Source organism: Ochotona curzoniae, unplaced genomic scaffold, assembly GCF_017591425.1.
Source record: "Ochotona curzoniae isolate NIBS_2020 unplaced genomic scaffold, NIBS_Ocur_1.0 scaffold_2453, whole genome shotgun sequence".
Taxonomy (NCBI): domain Eukaryota; kingdom Metazoa; phylum Chordata; class Mammalia; order Lagomorpha; family Ochotonidae; genus Ochotona; species Ochotona curzoniae.
Window position 1 is genome coordinate 7,554,942 of NW_024467094.1, and position 18,728 is coordinate 7,573,669.

At 51.6% G+C, this 18,728-nt stretch overlaps 1 protein-coding gene across 3 annotated transcripts; it reads right to left on the reverse strand.

The window, feature by feature from the left end:
• Positions 1 to 1,149: 1,149 nt before the first annotated feature.
• WRAP53 (WD repeat containing antisense to TP53) lies at positions 1,150 to 18,634 on the reverse strand. Of its 3 annotated transcripts, none has more exons than XM_041000456.1 (10): positions 18,121 to 18,633; positions 17,935 to 18,033; positions 17,673 to 17,784; positions 3,280 to 3,368; positions 2,999 to 3,089; positions 2,780 to 2,912; positions 2,045 to 2,253; positions 1,824 to 1,927; positions 1,535 to 1,669; positions 1,150 to 1,405 (listed from the first exon to the last, which is right to left on the reverse strand). In XM_041000456.1, exons 1-10 carry the CDS (start codon positions 18,453 to 18,455, stop codon positions 1,162 to 1,164), a joined length of 1,551 nt encoding a protein of 516 aa, XP_040856390.1. In that variant the 5' UTR covers positions 18,456 to 18,633; the 3' UTR covers positions 1,150 to 1,161. The 3 variants fall into 3 exon arrangements, with proteins under 3 accessions (XP_040856390.1, XP_040856393.1, XP_040856391.1); XM_041000457.1 differs by having other exon boundaries at positions 1,292 to 1,405; positions 1,654 to 1,669; positions 18,121 to 18,634; XM_041000459.1 differs by lacking the exons at positions 17,673 to 17,784; positions 17,935 to 18,033; positions 18,121 to 18,633 and adding an exon at positions 14,003 to 14,135.
• Between the last annotated feature and the right edge of the window lie 94 nt (positions 18,635 to 18,728).

Consider the following 18,728-nt stretch of genomic DNA (forward strand, 5'->3'; position numbering starts at 1 on the left):
CTGTGTGAGGTGGGAGGGGCCGAGCCGAGGATGGGTGAGGAGACGGCGGCTCGGGAGGTGCCCCTGGACTTACCCAAGGTCACCCTGGGAGTCTGGGGTCAAGGCGCCTGAAGCCACCTAGGGCCTCCTGAGCCCGGCCCCCTGGGCCCCGAGAGCTGCGTGGAAGGCAAGCGACTTAGGGGTAAACTTGGGCCCTGCTCAGCCCGCTGTGGGGAGAAAGTGAGGCTGGGGGAGGGAAGGCAGTACCTACAGCCCCGCAGCAGGGCTGTTTCCAATTATCCTGGGGGAGGGGAGGCATTGCCTTTGGTGGGACTAAACCCTGGCTTTCAGCACCTCTGGGCAGGGCGACATTCTTCACAAGCCTCCACAGGACACCTCACCCCCACCGCTGTCCCTTCCTACGATGGCCAAGTCCCCAATCACCTCCCCAAGCGCCCACTGGCTCTTCCAAGCACTTCCTTCTCTGCGTGGTAAGGTGTATGGGGGGGGGGGGGCAGAAGGGGGAGTCACTGCTTCTGACAGTCCGCACCCTGAAAGTCAGAGCTAGGGAGATACAAGGAGACCGCAGGCAGCTGCCCAGTGACTAAGTCCCTCGTCCTTGGCTTGTGTCTCCCCAGATCGCGGAACGTGATGTCCCTGTTTTCTAGCACCTTTCACGTGTGTCCTTGACTATGGGTTGCTTGCCTCCTGGGGAGTCCAGAGGAGGGGAGGCTTGTGCTCGGGCTCCCCTTCCCCCAGAGCTGAGTAATGGTCCCTCTGCCGCTGGGTGCTGGTAAACAGCGTGAGTGCCAGCAAGCCCGCAGCGCAGTGTCTGCCACTGCCTGCAGTCTCACACGGTCACACCCAGCAGTCTGACACAGCTCCTGCCACTCCTGCTCAGCCCGGCTCCCCGTGACCCCTGCAACCCCTCATCTAGGGAGGGAGATTTCAAACAGGTTTCCCCCTTCAGTTTACCAAGTTGCCTAGCAACCAACTAGTCAATGGCGCGAAGCCCCACCCCCACCCACTTGACTTCACGTCAAGCTCAGCCACCCCATTGGCTCCTGTCTAGTCCCACCTCTCAACCCCTGTTTGGGGAACAATATGAAGACCAGGCAGCCCACCCGTCCTCCACCCTGCCTCCGGAGACAAACACAAAGACTCCAGTAGCATATAAAATCTTTATACAGGCTCATCCCCACCTCCCTCCGTCCCTCCTTGTCCTTTCTCACTCTGATCCTCTGTGCCACTGGGGTCCGGGTCCCACCCCCACCACCAGAGCTGAAGCTGACATTCAAGGTGGACATTGCGCAGTGACAGCAGAGGAAGCTCCAGTTCCTGCTCCCCTTCGTCCCCACTCTCTGTGGGCTCTGGGAACACGCGCTGACCAGATGCAGTGGCCAGGAGCGGCAGGCTAGGGTGCAGGCTGCAAGGGAGCAACAGGCGAGATGGGTCAGCACTGGGCAGAGGGAGGCTTGCTCCGAAGGAGATCCACCTGCCCTCCCCGCCCCCCAGCCCACCCGCCCAAAGTCGTGCAGAGAAGTGAGCAGAAGACCTCACGCCGTTGGTGCAGTCCCTCTGTGCCAGAAAGCTCAGCACTGGCTCTGGTTTCTTAATGCCTCCAGTCTCACTGATATCCCACACCAAGACACTCCCGTTGGTGCTGCCACTCACCAGGAACTGTCCGCTCCTGGGAGAGAGGGGGGTGGGGTGGGGATAAGGCTTGCTAGAACAGGCATCACCCTTGCAGCAAGAACATCCCACTCCTGGGCTCTGGCATTCCTAGGGTGGGATGGCAAGGTGAGACCAAAGCCATGGGCAGGAAAGAAGCCCCTTCCACTCACGGGTCCAGATCAAAGTAGATGCGTTGGTTGGTGGTCACCTCTCGAGTCAGGGACCACAGTGCATGGCCAGGCTGCCGGAGATCCCAGCACAAAAGCTCAGCATCCTGAAAGAGACAGCACAGGGACCTGGGGTCCTGATTGCCTTCCCACAGGGTGACGGGTGCTCCCTTAGCCCATGTCAGCCCTGCTGCCCCCCAGTTCTCAGGACATGAGCCCCTAACCTTGCGGCCCCCTGAAAAGAAGCGGTTGCCATCAGGGTGAAAGCAGATGTGAGTGATGCCCCCTTGGTGCCCGACCAGCAAGGCCAGAGGGGAGCCGTCTTCCCAGGCGTACAACCCCAGGGAGCGATTGTAGGAGCCACAGGCATAGAGGGGCTGGGCCGGGCTGAAGGCGATGCATGAGATGATGCCACTCTGGCCCTGCTTTTTTGCTGGAAAGGGAAGGAAAGGACACAGCTGGCGGAAGGCTCAGCAGAGGCGCCCCTGTCTCTTGTCACAGCACCAGTGTGGGGGCACATCCACACATCCTGCTTGTCATAAGCAGGACAAAGATCTCTGGTGCTCCCTGTCTCACTGCAGGCCCTAAAAGATCTTAATTCCCACCAGTTCCACTTTCCTCTCCAATCCCAGTTTTTCCTGGGAAAGGACAGGGGTCTCAAGAAAAATGGACTTGGCCTTATCTCAACTTGTTGAGATACTAAGATTTTAAAAACTGAAAAAAGCACACAACTGACAAGACACAAATGTGAGGGTGAAACAGTTCTTAGACCAGCCGGTCAACCTTGGGCCAAATTTCACTGGTCCTGAGTGTTTCCTCCTCAGCCACCTGTGCGCAACCTGCCTCCCTGGGCTTTTGCTGAGGACATGTAGAAGCTCCCTGGGTGGGCCTGGGCTCACCAGGGGCCCCTGCACAGGTGCCCTCTCCTTTCATCCTCACTTGGAGGCACAAATGCTTACCAAAGGTGGATCGGACCTCACAGTCCCGGCCAGGCCGTGCCGTGGAGAAAACACGCACGGTCCGGTTGAAGCCACAGAAGAGCTGGGTGCCATCCGGGGAGAAGCAGAGTGAATGGGCTGCAGTCAGTTCATCCTGGGGGCAGGGAAGGGCTTCAGCTCTCTGCAGGGGAAGAGGGCTGGGCCAGGGAGAGGGCTGGGACCAGGCAGAGGGGTCCCTACCAAGTGGTTGTAGGCGCGAAACGAAGCTCGTAGTTCGCCAGTGAATGCGTCCCAGATGTGAATGGGATTCTCCCGGCTGCTGCTGGCCACACTGAGAGACACATGCACACTGAGGCCCTAGCGCTGTCAAAGGAATGGGAGGAAGCCAACTGACCGGCCCTCTCAGCTCCCATCTGAAGGGCACCCAGAGCCTCCTCCCAGGCCCCTGGCAGCCCTTGACCCGCCGCCCATCAAGGGTCCCCTTGAAATTGAGGTGGGGGAGGGCAAAGGGTATCACTCACAAGGCGGTGTCGGGCTGGGCTGAGGACATCAGAGGGTACCAGCAGTAATCATAGATGGTGTCACCTTCCATCATGTGCAGGACAGGGCTCTAGACAAGAAATGAAGGAACACAGGTCACCAGGAAGGACATGAGTCAGACTAGTGCCCTGGCAGTGTTTTAGGGCAGACAGAAACACCACCTGTATGCCCCTAGCCAGGCCGGAGAGGCAGATGGGGTACCAGCAACATGGCATAGCATGTTAAGGTGCTGCTAGCAACACCTGCATCCCCTACAAGTGACTCCTGGTTTAAGTCCTGCTGCTCTACCTCTGATCGAGCTTCCTGCCAGTGGAGGATGACTCAAGTGCTGCACCCATGTAGGAGACCCAGCTGAAGCTCCTGTCTTTGACCTGCCTCAGTAGCAAATTGCAACAGACTCTCTTTTTCCCTATTTCTTTGCCTTTGTATTGCAATGTTCCAGAACTAACTCAGATTCTAGTGCCAATCAGACTTACCAATCAGACTTAGTCCGCCAAAAGCTGTACAGATTCACACTTTTTTTCTTTTCTTTTTTTTTAAGATTTATCTTATTTTTATCACAAAGTCAGATATACAGAGAGGAAGAGAGACAGAGAGGAAGATCTTCCGTACAATGATTCACTCCCCAAGTGACCTCAACAGACGGTGCTGCGCTGATCTGAAGCCAGGAGCCAGGAACTTCCTCCAGGTCTCCCTGGAGGGGGCAGGGTCCCAAGGCTTTGGGCCGTCCTTGACGGGGAGCTGGACAGGAAGTGGAGCCACTGGGACTAGAACCAGTGCTCACATGGGATCCTGGCGCGTCTAAGGTGAGGACTTCAGCTGCTAGGCCACAGTGCCAGGACCCAATTTTTTTCTTTTTAAAGATAGGGAGAGAGTGGAAAAGACAGAGAAAGATTTTTCCATCTGCTTGCTCACTTCCCAGATGGCTACAATGGCTAGAATTGGGCAAGGGTGAAGCCAAGAGCCTGGGGCTTCCTCCAGGTTTCCTACGTGGCAGGCAGCGACCCAAGCACCTGGGCCATCCACCGCTGCTTTCCCAGGTGCATTAGCAGAGAGCTGGATTGGAAATAAAGCAGCCAGGACATCAACTGGCACCCACATGAGATGCTGAGGTCCCGGCCTTTACCTGCTGTGTCATGATGGCAGAGCCTGCATTTTTTTTTTCTTTCTAATCAGATAGGAAGAAAATAACACCCCAATTCAGAAACAAAGAACCAATCAATAATATGAATATTTGCTGAGCAACAGCTAGGAGTAATTTGATCCTTTTAAAAATTACAAAATTTGGGCCAAGTTGATAGCATAGCAGCTAAAGTCCTCGCCTTGCATGTGCCAGGATCCCATATGGGTGCCAGTTCATGTCCCGGCAGCCCCCTTCCCATTCAGCTTCTTGCTTGTGGTCTGGAAAAGCAGTCGAAGATGGCCCGAAGCCTTGGGACCCTGTACCCACGTGGGAGACCTGGAAGAGGCTCCTGGCTCCTGGCTTCAGATCAGTGCAGCTCCGGCTGTTGCAGCTGCTTGGGACGTGACTCAGCAGATGAAGAATCTTCCTCTCTGTCTCTCCTCTTCTCTGTATATTTACTTTCCCAATAAAAATAAAAACAAATCTTTTTTTAAAAAAAATTATGTATTTTCAAATAAATCCATCTGAACTTGTAATAGTGGTTACTAAGAGGTTGGGAAGGGACCAGGGACAGGGGAGGTAGGAGGGTGGAAAAGGAACAACAAAACAGAAGCTAATAGCTCTCAGTGTTCCAGGACACAGTGCTGTGACTATGGTTCCCAATAATGTATTATGTACTATGCAAAGAACTGGATATCTCCAAAATAAGAAAAGGAAATGAAAACCTTAATTCCCTGATTGGTATTGTGTTGTATACTCTACACGTGTGGCATTGCTGCACAATATTCCACAAAAATACATACAGGTAACATGTAGAGTACAAAAAACAACAAAAGCCACTAACCCTCTACCCAACTTAAGAAAAATAGTGAGCACTATGCTGCAGCAAGTCAAGTCACCACCAGCAATACCAACATCCCATGTGAGTGCTGGTTCAAGTCCCGGCTGCTCCACTTCCAACACAGCATCTGGGAAAGCAGTGGAAGATGGCCCAAGTGCTTGGGCACCCGCCACCATGTGGGAGATCCAACAGAGCCCCAAGCTCCTGGCTTCAGGTAGAGCAGACTTGGACGCTGTGGCCATTTGGGGATAAACCAACAGATGGAAGAGCTATCTCTCTGCCTCTTCAATTCTGCTTTTCAAATAAATAAATATTTAACAATAAAAAAAATTATGTTAAAACTCCTTCCCTGGACCCAGTGGCATGGCCTAGCGGCTAAAGTTCTCGCCTTGAATGCACTGGGATCCCATATGAGCGCCGGTTCTAATCCCAGCTCCCTGCTTATGGCCTGGGAAAGCAGTCCAGGAAGGCCCAAAGCTTTGGGATCCTGCACCCATGTGGGAGACCTGGAGGAAGTTCCTGGTTCCTGGCTGCGGACTGGCACAGCACTGGCTGTTGCGCTCACTTGGGTGGTGAATCATCGGACAGAAGATGTTCCTCTCTATCTCTCCTCTTCTCTGTGTATCTGACTTTGTAATAAAAACAAATATTTTAAAAAATAAAATAAGATAAAATAATATTTTTTCTTTTAAAAAAGAAAAACACTCGGGCCCGGCGGCAAGACCTAGCAGCTAAAGTCCTCCCCTTGAATGCGCCAGGATCCCATATGGGCGCCGGTTCTAATCCTGGCAGCTCCACTTCCCATCCATCTCTCTGCTTGTGGCCTGGGAAAGCAGTCGAGGACAGCCCAAAGCCTTGGGACCCTGCACCCATGTGGGATACCCGGAGGAAGATCCTGGATCCTGGCTTCAGATCAGCATAGCATCGACCACTGCGCTTACTTGGGGAGTGAACCATTAGACGGAAGATCTTCCTCTCTGTCTCTCCTCCTCTCTGTACATCTGACTTTCCAATAAATAAAACAAAACAAAACAAAAAAACTTCCCTAATAGAAACCCTTCCTCAGGGGTATCACCCTGCATTTGCCATTCTCATGCATCTTTTTGTTACAATGGCAGGAATTGAGCCAACCCAAGAGCTTCTTCTAGGTCTTCCTAATGGGTACAGGGACCCAAGGACTTGAGCCACCCTCTACTGCTTTCCCAGGCTGCAAGGATTAGCAAGTTTTGAGTTATCATGCCTGCTGCCATCTCAGGCATTTCTTTCTTTCTTTTTTTAAAGATTTATTTATTTTTATTGGAAAGGCAGATATACAGAGAGGAGGAAAGACAGAAAGATCTTCTATCCGATGGTTCATTCCCCAAGTGACCACAACAGCTGGAGCTGAGCCCATCCGGAGCCAGGAGCCAGGAGCTTCTTCCAGGTCTCCCATGCAAGTGAAAGGTTCCAAGGCTTTGGGCCGTATTGGACTGCTTTCCCAGGCCACAAACAGGGAGCTGGAGGGGAAGTAGGGCTGCTGGGATTAGAACTGGTGCCCATGTGGGTTCCCGGCGCTTTCAAGGTGAGGACTTTAGCCACTAGGCTACCATGCTGGTTCCTTATGCATTTTTTAAAGAGTATATTAAGATTCATACAACTGAAAAGCAGTATCTAGCATTACACTGCCTATCTTTAAATTTCCTGTTAATGATTTCACAATATATGTATCCTCCTTTGTGACTGAGAGATTGTACCACAGTGACACACCTTGCTGATTGAACAATTTTCACTGTGATACACAAGGAGTCTTCAAAGAGTTCACAGAGCAATGGGCATTGTGCCTGCTCTCTACATCCCACATGGCTGTGCCCAGGTTTTTGTTCCTAGCTTGGCTTCCAGTTTCAGCTTCCTGCTGACATGTGACCCAGGGTAACTTGAAAACCTGGACTCCTGGGATAGCGTGAGGACCAGGATGTGAAGCCACTGCTGTAACACCAGCACGGCATCCCACATCAGAGTGCATGGTTCAAATCCCCTTCTGATCCAGCTCCCTGCTAATGCGCTGGGAAGGCAGCAGGGGATGGCTGAGTGGGAAGGCAGCAGAGTGACTGGGTGCCTGCCACTCACGTGGGAGACCCAGCTGGAGTTCCTGGCTCCCAGTTTCACTCAGGCCCAGCATTTGGGGAGTAAATCAGCAGATAGGAGGTGTCTGTCACCACCTTTCACATAAGTAAATCTTAAAAAAAAAAAAAAAATCAAGCCCACAAAAATGTATATTAGGAAAACAACAATGCATGAATTTCAAGATTTTTTATTTTGTTTTTTTTTATTATTATTATTGATTTCAAGATTTTTTGCACCAAAGTAATTCATTTTAATTCCACATCCCCATGATCTGGAGAAGTCTCCTCATAGTACTCCACGCAGGAACATATTGGGCTGGATGGGTCCTTCTCCTGACAGTGGTTCTGTAGTTTTTGGCCAGTGTGTGTGCTTTAATCCTGGCACACAGGCAGAAAGAATTCTCTGTAGTTTCTGATTAACATTAAATTATTGGTCTTTATGCCATGCACTCTGCCAACTTGGTGAGATAATGTCAATTTTTTTCCCCAAAGTGCTCATCTCAATTTACTTCCCCAGCAGCGGCATGTAAGCATGCCTGTTGCTCTTTATCCTGGGAAATTGCAGGTTTCTAAATTTTTCTCAGTTTGAAGGCTATGAAGTGGTATTTCTTTATTGCATAAATTTGCATTTCCGTCATTACTGTGAGGTTACATACTTTATTTTCCCCAAAACCATTAAGGTGGACCTGTTGATAATTTTTGTCCACTTATCCATCAAGTATTTTCCTGCAAGGATTTTGTCTTTTGTGACTGACTTGCAGGAAATCCTTCGATAGCCTTTGCCAGTGATCCACTCACCCTTAGAGTGATGTGACCCAGCCATGACTCCAGTTTCCACCTCATCACTCTGAACCCATAGATCTGACTGCCTGGCAGACGGCTGCACTTGAATGTCCCACAGGCACCTTGTTCTGTTTATCTGCGACAGCCCCAGTACCACCCATCCTCACACCTGCTGTTCTTCCTGGGCTCCACCCCCCAGATTCAAGCCTAGGGTGAATCAGAGCACCAGTCTCCACTCCCATCCTTCACTCCTCTCAGTTCCCAGCCCTGTACAGTAGCCAATCTTGTCAATTCCTCCTTTTAGGTTCCCCTTGGGTCTGTCATCTCATCCAGTCCCACTCCTAAGACCCCATTCACAAGACACTGCCCTCTTGCCTGCATCCCCGCAACCCTGCGCAGCTTCTCTGGTCCTCCCTGCACCCCCACACTCGGCCTGGCTGAAAATCAGTCATCCTCCCAGAAGCTCCTTCCCCCAGGGAGGCCTTCCCTGCCCCTGGAGCTGAGCACGGTAGCCCTGCAGCCTTAATCCCCGTCTAAGATGGCAAGATCAGGTCTGTCCTGCTCATCCTGAGCTCCCCCAGTTACGAATGTGTGCACTAGCAGTTGTCAAGGGGAGACTGCTTCAGTCCCCTGAGGCCCCAAATCCTAGTACCTTGGATTCACGTGGAGGCAGTGGAGTGGAGAGAAGAGGGTGGATTAGAACGATTAGGCAGACTTGATGGGATTTGGTCATTAATTGGATACGGGGAGTTAGGCAAAGGAAGATTAAAGGATGAGACCCCAGATCCCGATGGGAAGCCCGGGGTCACCAAGGAGGTGGAGGGACCTCCGTAAGCCTCAGAGAGCGCAGGCCTCCAAGACAAAATGGCCTCAGAACCCAGGCTGGTGCTAAACCTGGGGACAAGGACCCTGCGCGAGACAGAGGACACAGAACAGGTAGTCTCTCCACTGGAGAAGCAAGGACCTCCTGCGAGAACCACAGGTCAGGGCTGGCGCTTGGGGAAGAGGTGAGGGAGTGAGGAATAAGAGTTCCAGAGAAGCCAGACAGGGGAAAGCTATAAAGGAAGGAGAAGACGGATGGCCAGACTATTCTGGAAGGAAGATGCAACACATACAATGTCTCAGGGTGCTGGTCTGAGTGCTGGCTGTTGCGCGTTACTTCCCATCCAACTCCCTGCTTAAGAAAAAAAAAGTTCCCTTTGCTTGACCCAGCTTGGACTCTTGTAGCCACTGGGAGGCATGACCAGCAGATGAAAGACATGCTTGTCGCTCTGCATTTCAAATAAATTCTGAGACAAAAACAAAAACTGACCATCTGAATCACAAGACATTAACAAACAAATGAACAAACAAATAAAACTAAAACCACCAGTGGAGCGGGCAGGCAGGAATTGTGACATTGTGGGTTAAACCTCTACTGGTAATCTGCTTCCAAATCAGCTTTTTTAGCTACTGAACCTAAGAAAGTAGATGGTCCAAGTACCTAGACCTCTGCCATCCACATGGATGTTACAAGCTCCTGGCCCAGTCCTAGCTGCTGGAAGCATCTGGAGTGTGAACCAGTAGAAGGAAAAATCTCTTTCCCTCATCATTATGCCCTAAAAAAAGATTTGAGAGGAATTGTCCTAGCAGTTAAGACTTCAGTTAGGGGACCCGGCAAGGTAGCCTAGTGGCTAAAGTCCTCACCTTGCACATGATGGGATCCCATATGGGTACTGGTTCTAATCCTAGTGGCCCCACTTCCCATCCAGCTCCATGATTGTGGCCTAGGAAGGCAGTTGAGGATGGCCCAAAGCCTTAGGACCCTGCACCCATGTGGGAGACCTGGAAGAGGCTCCCAGGATCCTGGCTTCGGATCAGCCCAGTTCTGGCTGTTGCAGCTGCTTGGGAAGTGAATCATTGGATGGAAGATTTTCCTTTGTCTCTCCTCCTCTCTGTGTATCTGATTTTCCAGTAAAAATAAATAAACCTTAAAAAAAAAGGACTTCAGTTAGGGTGCCTACATCCCTTATCAGCAATGACCAACAATCCCTGCTCTAACTCAGCATTCTGCTAATGCGGTCCCTAGGAGGCAGTTAGTGGTGATGACTTAACTAGTTGGGTTTCTACCATCCAACTGAGAGACCTGGATTTGGTTCCCCGTTCCTGGCTCTGGCCTTGATCCAGCCTTAAGCCACTGCCAACAGCCGGGAAGTGAGCCAGTAGATGAACACCCTCTCTTAATCTCCACCTTCATAATAAGTATATAGAGTACTGACACCATGTGATTAATACTTTCAGATATATAGAAAGAGGAGGAAAGACTGAGAGGAAGATCTTCTGTCTGATGATTTATTCCCCAAGTGACTGCAACAGCCGGAGCTGCGCCGATCCAAAGCCAAAAGCCAGGAGCTTGTTCCAGGTCTCCCACACAGGTGCAGGGTCCCAAGGCTGCGGGCCATCCCCTGCTGCTTTCCCAGGCCACAAGCAGGGAGCTGGATGGGTAGTGGAGCTGCTGGGACATGAGCCATCACCCTTATGGGATGCATGCTCTTGCAAGAGGATTAGCAAGTTAAGCCAATGTGCCAGCCTTAAGGGAAATTTTATGAGTCAGAAATTCTGGGTCCCTCAAATTTTCACTGAAAAGTGATTTGATATGAAAATCCTAGAAATACTCCAAATGCCCAAATAAGCAGAGCAGTAAGAAAACAATCATAAGTGCTCAATGTAGCATACATATAGACGACTGTTTCGCAAAATAATTGGGATATGACTGTTAAGAGAAAAGGCAGTATACAAAACCAGTTGCTACAGGGATCTCAGCTGCAGGCAGGCTTCAACAGCGTGAGGTGGGCTCCATGGGGCAGAACGCGAAGCTGCCACTGGGGCGCCCATATTCCATATCTGAGTGCCTATTCAGGTTCAAGATGCTCTGCTTCTAAGCCAGTTCCCGGCTAAAGCACCTGGCGAACAACAGAGGATGGTCCACAGGCTGGGGCCCCTGACACCCATGTGGGACACCGGGATGGAGTTCCTGGTTCCATGCTTTAGCCCAGATCAGCCCTGGCTGATGCAGCCAACTGGGGTGTGACCCAGCAAATGAAGACCTCTCTCTCCTCCTCCTTTAGATCCATAGCTCTTTCCTTTCAAAAAAAAAAAAAAAATCTTAAACACACACAGTTTAGTACTTGGCCAAAACTTGGAAAGAAAGTAGAAAACTAAGCAAACTGTTAAGCACTGAGTTTTATAGAGTGGAGGGTAAACAGTGACTTTACACATTTTGCTTAAGTGAGTTTGTGCGAAAACAATCTCGTGTATTTCCAGCCCCCCTCTCTCTCTGAAAGACCTCTCTGGCCCTAGACTCCGGGGTGGCTGCTCTGTAGACCCTGGATCAGTGTCACTGCTAGTTTCCCTTGCAGGAACCAAGGCTGAGAATGCCTCAGTACATGGCCAGAACTGGTCAGCTGCCTGCAGGAGTCGCCTGCTAGGAAAGCAGTGGAGGCCAGACAGGAACAGGGTGCTTCTTATAGGAACCCATCAGGGCTCAACCCTTTCCCATTAACCTGACAATCTGGAGCAGTCCCCAGTCTTCTGGGCTGCATAGGATCCCCGAGGCACATCAACAGCTCTATACAAGTCCTCAATTGCCCTAGCCCACCACACCTTTCTCCAGGAACCTCTGGAGGAACTGAAAACTCCACATTTCTCATCTCACAGAACGCTTCATTTACCCACTTGGATCTGCCTGGCCCTTGGGACACCACAAGTGGAGATGGCTATAATGCTCACACCCCTCCAAGACACTTTTCAAAGGGGGTTGGGTATGGAGGTGACTGTCACATTGTCCCCTTTTCTGTGGCTCCTACCTTCAGACTGGACGCCTTGGCCCAGCACCGTAGTCTAGTGTTAAAGTTCTCACCTTGCACGTATCAGGATCTCATAAGGGTGCTGGTTCATGTCCTGGATGCCCTACTTCCCTTCCAGTTCCCTGCTTGTGGCTTGGGAAAGCAGTCAGGGATGGCCCAAAGCCTTGGGATCTTGCATCCACGTGGGAGATCAGGAAGAAAGAAGCTCATGGCTCCTGGCTCCTGGCTCCTGGCTCTTGGTTGGCTCAGCTCTGACCGCTGCAGCCCCTTAGGGAGTGAATCAGCAGAAGGAAGATCTTTCTCTCTCTCTCCATATCTCTGTATATGGAAGAAGAGCTCCTGGCTCCTGGCTTTGGATTGGCTCAGCTCCAGCCGTTGCGCTTACTTGGGTAGTGAACCATCGGAGGGAAGATCTTCCTCTCTGTCTTTCCTACTCTCTGTACATCTGCCTTTCCAATAAAAATAAATAAAATCTTAAAAAAAAAAAAAAAGAGAGAGAGAGAGAGAAACAAAAACTGCCTGCTAGCCATAATAGAATATGAGCTTTACCACTTTACCAGGACAAGGGCTGTTGTCAGGTTTGTAGCTGACAAATTCCCATGGCCCTAAAGCTCAATGAATGAATGAATGGCTCTGCCCAACGCTGAGCCTCTCTCGTGTCTGCATTCTCTCCACACTCAAAGCCACTGCCTTCAGCGCACATGGGCCACCTACTCTCAGGGCCGAGCCCAGCAACAGTGAATGCATGGATGTCCACCCAGGACCCAGCCAGGTCACTTGCTCTGCCGGTCACAATCCATGCCTAATCCAGCAACGCAAGCACACCCAGCAGACCTGCTCTGTACACCCTTGTATCTCTTTCCTGCCAAATCTCATGCAGACCACTATTCTAGTTCTGTGCTTGCACACCATGGACACCAACATCTACAAGCATTTACTCAGCACTTAGGAGATCTTTGGCTCTCCTTCCCTCTGCAATCTGTCTTTCCAATAAAACTCACTGCACCACAACATCAGCCCCTATTAATTCACTATTAATGTTTCGATTCTCACAACTCTGTGTGAGGTACTATTATCATCCTCATTTTATTTTTTTATAAAGATTTATTTCTTATTTGAAAGGTAGAGTTACAGAGAAAGAAAACGAGACAGAGAGAATTTCTTTTAAGATTTATTTTATTTTTATTGAAAAGGCAGGAGGAGAGACAGAGAGAAAGATCTTCCATCCAATGATTCACTCCCCAAGTGAGTGCAACGGCCGATGCTATGTCAATCTGAAGCCAGGAGCCTCCTCCGGGTCTCCCACGCGGGTGCAGGGTCCCAAAGCTTTGGGCTGTACTTGACTGCTTTCCCGGGCCACAGGCAGGGAGCTGGATGGGAAGCAGGGCTGCCGGGATTAGAACCAGCGCCCATATCGGATCCCGGGTATTCAAGGCGAGGACCTTAACCACTGCGCCATCGCGCTAGGCCCGACAGAGAGAATTTCAATCCATTCCTCAGATGGCCACCAAGGCCAGAGCTGAACTGATCTGAAGGCAAGAGCTTCTTCGGAGTCTCTCCTGTGGGTGCAGGGGCCCAAGGCCCTGGTGCTTTCCCAGATCATAAGCAAAGAGGTGGATTGAAAGCAAAGCAGCTGGTGCATAAACCAGTGACACAAATCATCCTCGTTTTGCAAAACAAAACAAAACAAAAACTATGGCCATGTAACTCATTGAAAAAGATGTACAACTGCATTAGCTTCATTTTGCAAATTAATTAATTTTCATTTTATTTGGAAAACAGAGAGATGAATCCTGCATCTGCTGGTTCTATCCTCCAATTCTCTCAACAGCCAGCGCTAAGCCAAAGCCACAAGCACAGACTCCTTCCAGGGCTGCCACACGGGTGGCAGGGGCCCATGCTCAAGAATGCGCATCAGAAGGAAGCTAGGCCAGCAGTGGAGCAACCAGAACTCAACAAGGCACTCCCACAGGGGATGTATGCACCTCAACTGCACTGCCAAACACCCACCCCTAGTCTCACTTCAAATGACAGCAAGCTCTGATGGGCACTGCGCAAAGATTATTCCTCAGGACCCAGTGCGTGGCCTAGTGGCTAAACTCCTTGAACACGCCGGGATCCCATATGGGAGCTGGTTCTAATCCTGGCAGCTCCACTTCCCATCCAGCTCCCTGCCTGTGGCGTTGGAAAGCAGTCAAGGACAGCCCAAAGGCTTGGGACCCTGCAAGCACTTGGGAGACCTGGAAGAGTTCCTGGCTCTTGGCTTCTGATCAGCTCAACGTCAACTGTTGTGGTCACTTGGGGAGTGAATCATTGGACGGAAGATCTTCCTCTCTGTATATCTGACTTTGCAATAAAAATAGAAAAAATCTTAAAAAAAAAAATTCCTCAAAAACTCCGATTTTCTGCTATAACAGACACAACCCTTCCAACTGCCTAGTAGCTAGCTACCTCTGACTGCTCCTCCACCTTTTTCACAGCTGCAAGGCAGGACTCTGCCTGTTGGAGTCAACTCCTCCAGTTCCTGACTTCACCCAGCTTCCATGTGGAGGGCTCTGCTGTCCCCTCTCCCATAACCCCAGTCCCCACCTCTATTTTCACTTGATCCTGGCACCATGGATGTTTCCTAAAAGCCTTCTCTGGATCCACTTCAAGTCTTTGTGTCACAGCCAAACTCCACAAACCTACCCATGTTCTTTGTTTAACTCATGCTACCACAGCCCTGCAAATGCCCTTGTCAGGCCATTTCTGGAGCCAGTTCAAGGCTCTCAGTACCACAGTCTTCTGGTATCACCTCTCCTGTACCCTCTCCAGGCCTGGGAGCACACAGGGCTGTGCCGGGGCCTTCTCCTCCTCTACCCACACTTACATTGTATCCTTTCTTCAAGCCATGGGTTGCCATGGCCATGCCCTCCCCCACCTTCCTGGGCTGTAGCGCCCACCCCGCCCTTAGCCCCACACTGCCTATGTGATGCACTGAGATGTGTTCCAGTCCCTGTTTCTGTCCCAATTCCCTCCTCTGGGTGGACTGTTCCCTACCTACCAGCTGTGAAACCCAAGCCATCATTGTCTTGACTTCTTCGTTTTCAGCACCGTCCCAGCCAATGGGCCTCCAAAGACACCCCAAATCCATCCATGCCTCTCCTGCCATCACCCTTACCCAACGCACCCTCACCTCTCACCTGGACCTTGATAAAGGTACCCTAGGAAATGCCCTGATCTCGCTCTTGCCCCGCAACACAGTACCTACTCCTCGGTGCCACAGCTCTTCTGATACTTCCCAAATGGCTCCCACTCCTTAATGTGGTCGCCCCTTCTTACCCACTTTCCTCCTCACCAGCTTCAGTCCAGCTTCACTGGTGTGCTTCTGGTTCTTTAATCACACCATTTTTCCGCTGCTCAGTACTCCTGGGTCTCACTGCCTCTTCCTGGAAGGCCTGCCCCAGGCTCATCCCCCACCCAAACATTTACCTCACAGCAATTTAAAAACAAATTTTGTCGGGCCCAGCAGCTAAAGTCCTTGCCTTGAACACACCAGGATCCCATATGGGCCCAGGTTCTAATCCCAGCAGCTGCACTTCCCATCCAGCTCCCTGCTTGTGGCCTGGGAAAGCAGTCAAGAACGGCCAAAATCCTTGGGACGCTGCACCCATGTGGGAGACCTGGAAGATGCTCCTGACTCCTAGCTTCAGATCGGCGCAGCACTGGCTGTTGCGCTCACTGTGATGGAAAGGAAGATCTTCCATCTGATGATTCACTCCCCAAGTGAGTGCAACGGCCGGTCCAAAGCCATAATCCAGGAACTTCTTCCGGATCTCCCACATGGGTGCAGGGTCCCAAAGCGCTCACAGGGGATCTGAGCACTTGGGGAGTGACTCATCAGACGGAAGATCTTCCTCTCTGTATATCTGACTTTCCAATAAAAATAAGGAACTCTGCACCCGCATGGGAGACCCGGAAGAGCTCCTGGCTCCTGGCTTCAGATGGGCTCAGCTCCAGCCATTGCAGTCACTTGGGGAGTGAATCATCGGACGGAGAATCTTTCTCTCTGTCTCTCCTCCTCTCTGTATAGCTGTCTTTGTAATAAAAATAAATAAATCTTTAAAAACAAAAACAAATTTTGTGGGGGAGTGGGAAGATCTGATTGGTTTATCTGTTATCTCTTCCTCACCTCCCCCAAGAAAGCCAACAGTTCTTTTCTCACTTCACTAACACAATGACCATCAAACTAGCAACCATTCAACAGGTCTCCATAAATAAATACTGGCAAGGGGGGCGGGGGGGCAGGGCAATGGCTTAACAGGCTAATCCTTGGCCTTGCTTATGGCCTGGGATACAGATGACCCAAGTGCTCAGATCCCGTGACCCACATGAGATGCAGACAGAGCCAGGCTCCTGGCTTTGGCCTGGACCAACCTCCAACGTTGTGGCTATTTGGGGAGTGAACCAGAGGATGGAAGACCTCTGTTGCTCTAATTCTGCCTTTTAAATAGACAAGTAAATACCTCACTTAAAAAAAAAAAAAAAAAAAATAGGGCCTGGCGCGGTGGCGCAAGTGGTTAAAGGTCCTCGCCTTGCACGCCCGGGATCCCATATGGGCGCCGGTTCTAATCCCGGCAGCCCCGCTTCCCTTCCAGCTCCCTGCCTGTGGCCTGGGAAAGCAGCAGAGGACGGCCCAAAGCTTTGGGAACCTGCACCCACGTGGGAGACCCGGAAGAGGCTCCTGGCTTCGGATCGGCATAATATCGGCCCATTGCGCTCACTTGGGGAGTGAATCATCGAATGGAAGATCTTCCTCTCTGTCTCTCCTCTCTGTATATCCGCCTTTCCAATGAAAAAATAATAAAAATAAATCTTTAAAAAAAAAAAATTGTTTTTGGGGCCCGGCAGCGTGGACTAGCAGCTAAAGTCCTCACTTTGAACGTGCTGGGATCCCATATGGGCGCCGGTTCTAATCCTGACAGCTCCACTGCCCATCCAGCTCCCTGCTTGTGGCCTGGGAAAGCAGTCGAGGACGGCCCAAAACTTTGGGACCCTGCACCCATGTGGGAGACCCGGAAGAAGTTCCTGGATTATGGCTTTGGACTGGCCGTTGCACTCACTTGGGGAGTGAATCATCAGACGGAAGATTTTCCTTTCCATCTCTCTTCCTCTCTGTATATCTGACTTTGTAAAGAAAATAAATAAATCTTTTAAAAAATTGTTTTTATTTGTAAAACGGATTTTACAGAGAGGAGAGACAAGAAAAGAAAATGCTGAGGGCTGACACAATGGCATAGTAAGCTAGCCCTCCATCTATGGCACTAACATCACGGGCACCAATTCAGGTCCTGGCTGCTCTGCTTCCCATCCAGCTCTCTGCTAATGGCCTGGGAAAGAAGCAGAGGATGGCTTAAGTGCCTGGGCCTGCACCCACTTGTGAGAGCCAGAGGAAGCTCCCAGCTCCCAGTTTTGGACTGGCCCAGCTTTGGCCATCATAGCCACTTGGGGAGTAAACCAGTGGATGTAAAATCTCTCTTTGATCTTCAAGTAAAAGAAACAAACCTTTAACAAAACAAATAATAAAGTGGTGCGGGTGGCAATTCCCAGGGAAGGAAATCCTCACCTCTGAGAAGCCTGTGGTCTACACTTTCTCCCTCTCCGGGGAGGACGGCTGAATGCAGCGGGACAAGCCCCTTACCATTTCTGTGCATGCCATCTGCTCCCCCTCATTGTACAGTTCCTCGGGCAGGTTGTAAATCCGCAGGATGTTGTCAGCGCTGTTGGTCAAGATGCAGGAGCCGTCGGGAGCCCTGAAAACATTCAGGAGTCAGAATCCTGGCCGGGGAGGGAAGGCATTGAAGGACGCCAAAACCCAGATAAAATGCAAGCTCCCTCCTGAAAGGGCTCCTCACCCAGGCTGTTTTCCGGTGAAAACCTTCCGGTCCACTCCCCCCACTCACCACTTGCAGCCCTTCAAGAAGTTCTCCGGCTGGGCGCAGAACTCGGACCAGGAGCCACTAAGATACCGAGGGGCCTTGGAAAAGTTGTAGCTCCAAACGCTGCAAGGAACACGGAGGGTCAACTTCCCTGGGAGCAGGAGCCGCTGACACTGGCCCTCGCCTCGGACGCCCACCGGCGCCACTTACACTTCTCCCTCATCCTCTGCAGCCGCTTCCTCCTCTGCCCCGGCTTCTCCAGGCTCCAACTCGGGCCCGTCTGCAACTTCGGCAGGGAGCCTCTCATTTCCACAAAGTTCTGACTCCCCTACCGAAGGTCCCAACTCAGGATCAAACTCAGCTTCCAGGGCGGAGAGACAAGCGAGGTCTGCTTCATCCAGCTGCTGGCTCGGGGACCCCAGGGCCGGATCGCTGGCTCCGGCTGGCGGGTCGGTGCTTTCATCCACCGGGGAAGCCCGTGGGGAGAGCCCGCTGGGAGCCGGGGCCTGGTCTGAAGCTCCGGGTTCCTCCCGCTCCGTCTCCATCTCGCCGCAGCAGCGCGGCGGGCATCGGCCTCAGCGCCGAGCAGCACTCCCCGGAGGATCCCACCCGTGCCCGCCTTCCCTCTCCTGCAGGAAGGCGAGTGGAACAGGTGCGGAAACAGGAGCGCGGCGTCTCTTAGCACCGCGGGTCGCAGCGCGCCCCTGGCTCTCGCGGGATTTGGGCCCACCGTCCCTCCGATTGGACCTCCGCACTCCCGCGAGCGGATTTCGCGGGAGACCCGTGCACGGGCTGAGGCGGGGCCCGCACAGCGGTTC

Bases quoted from the DNA above. Each gene is read 5' to 3' on its own strand.
- WRAP53 (XM_041000456.1), bottom strand. From the start codon at position 18,455: ATGGAGACGGAGCGGGAGGAACCCGGAGCTTCAGACCAGGCCCCGGCT. The intron at 2,913-2,998 runs GTAGGGACCCCT...CCCTGCCCCCAG, and splicing joins TTCGCGCCTACAACCACTTG to GATGAACTGACTGCAGCCCA. The intron at 1,670-1,823 runs GTGAGTGGAAGG...CCTCTCTCCCAG, and splicing joins ATCTACTTTGATCTGGACCC to GAGCGGACAGTTCCTGGTGA.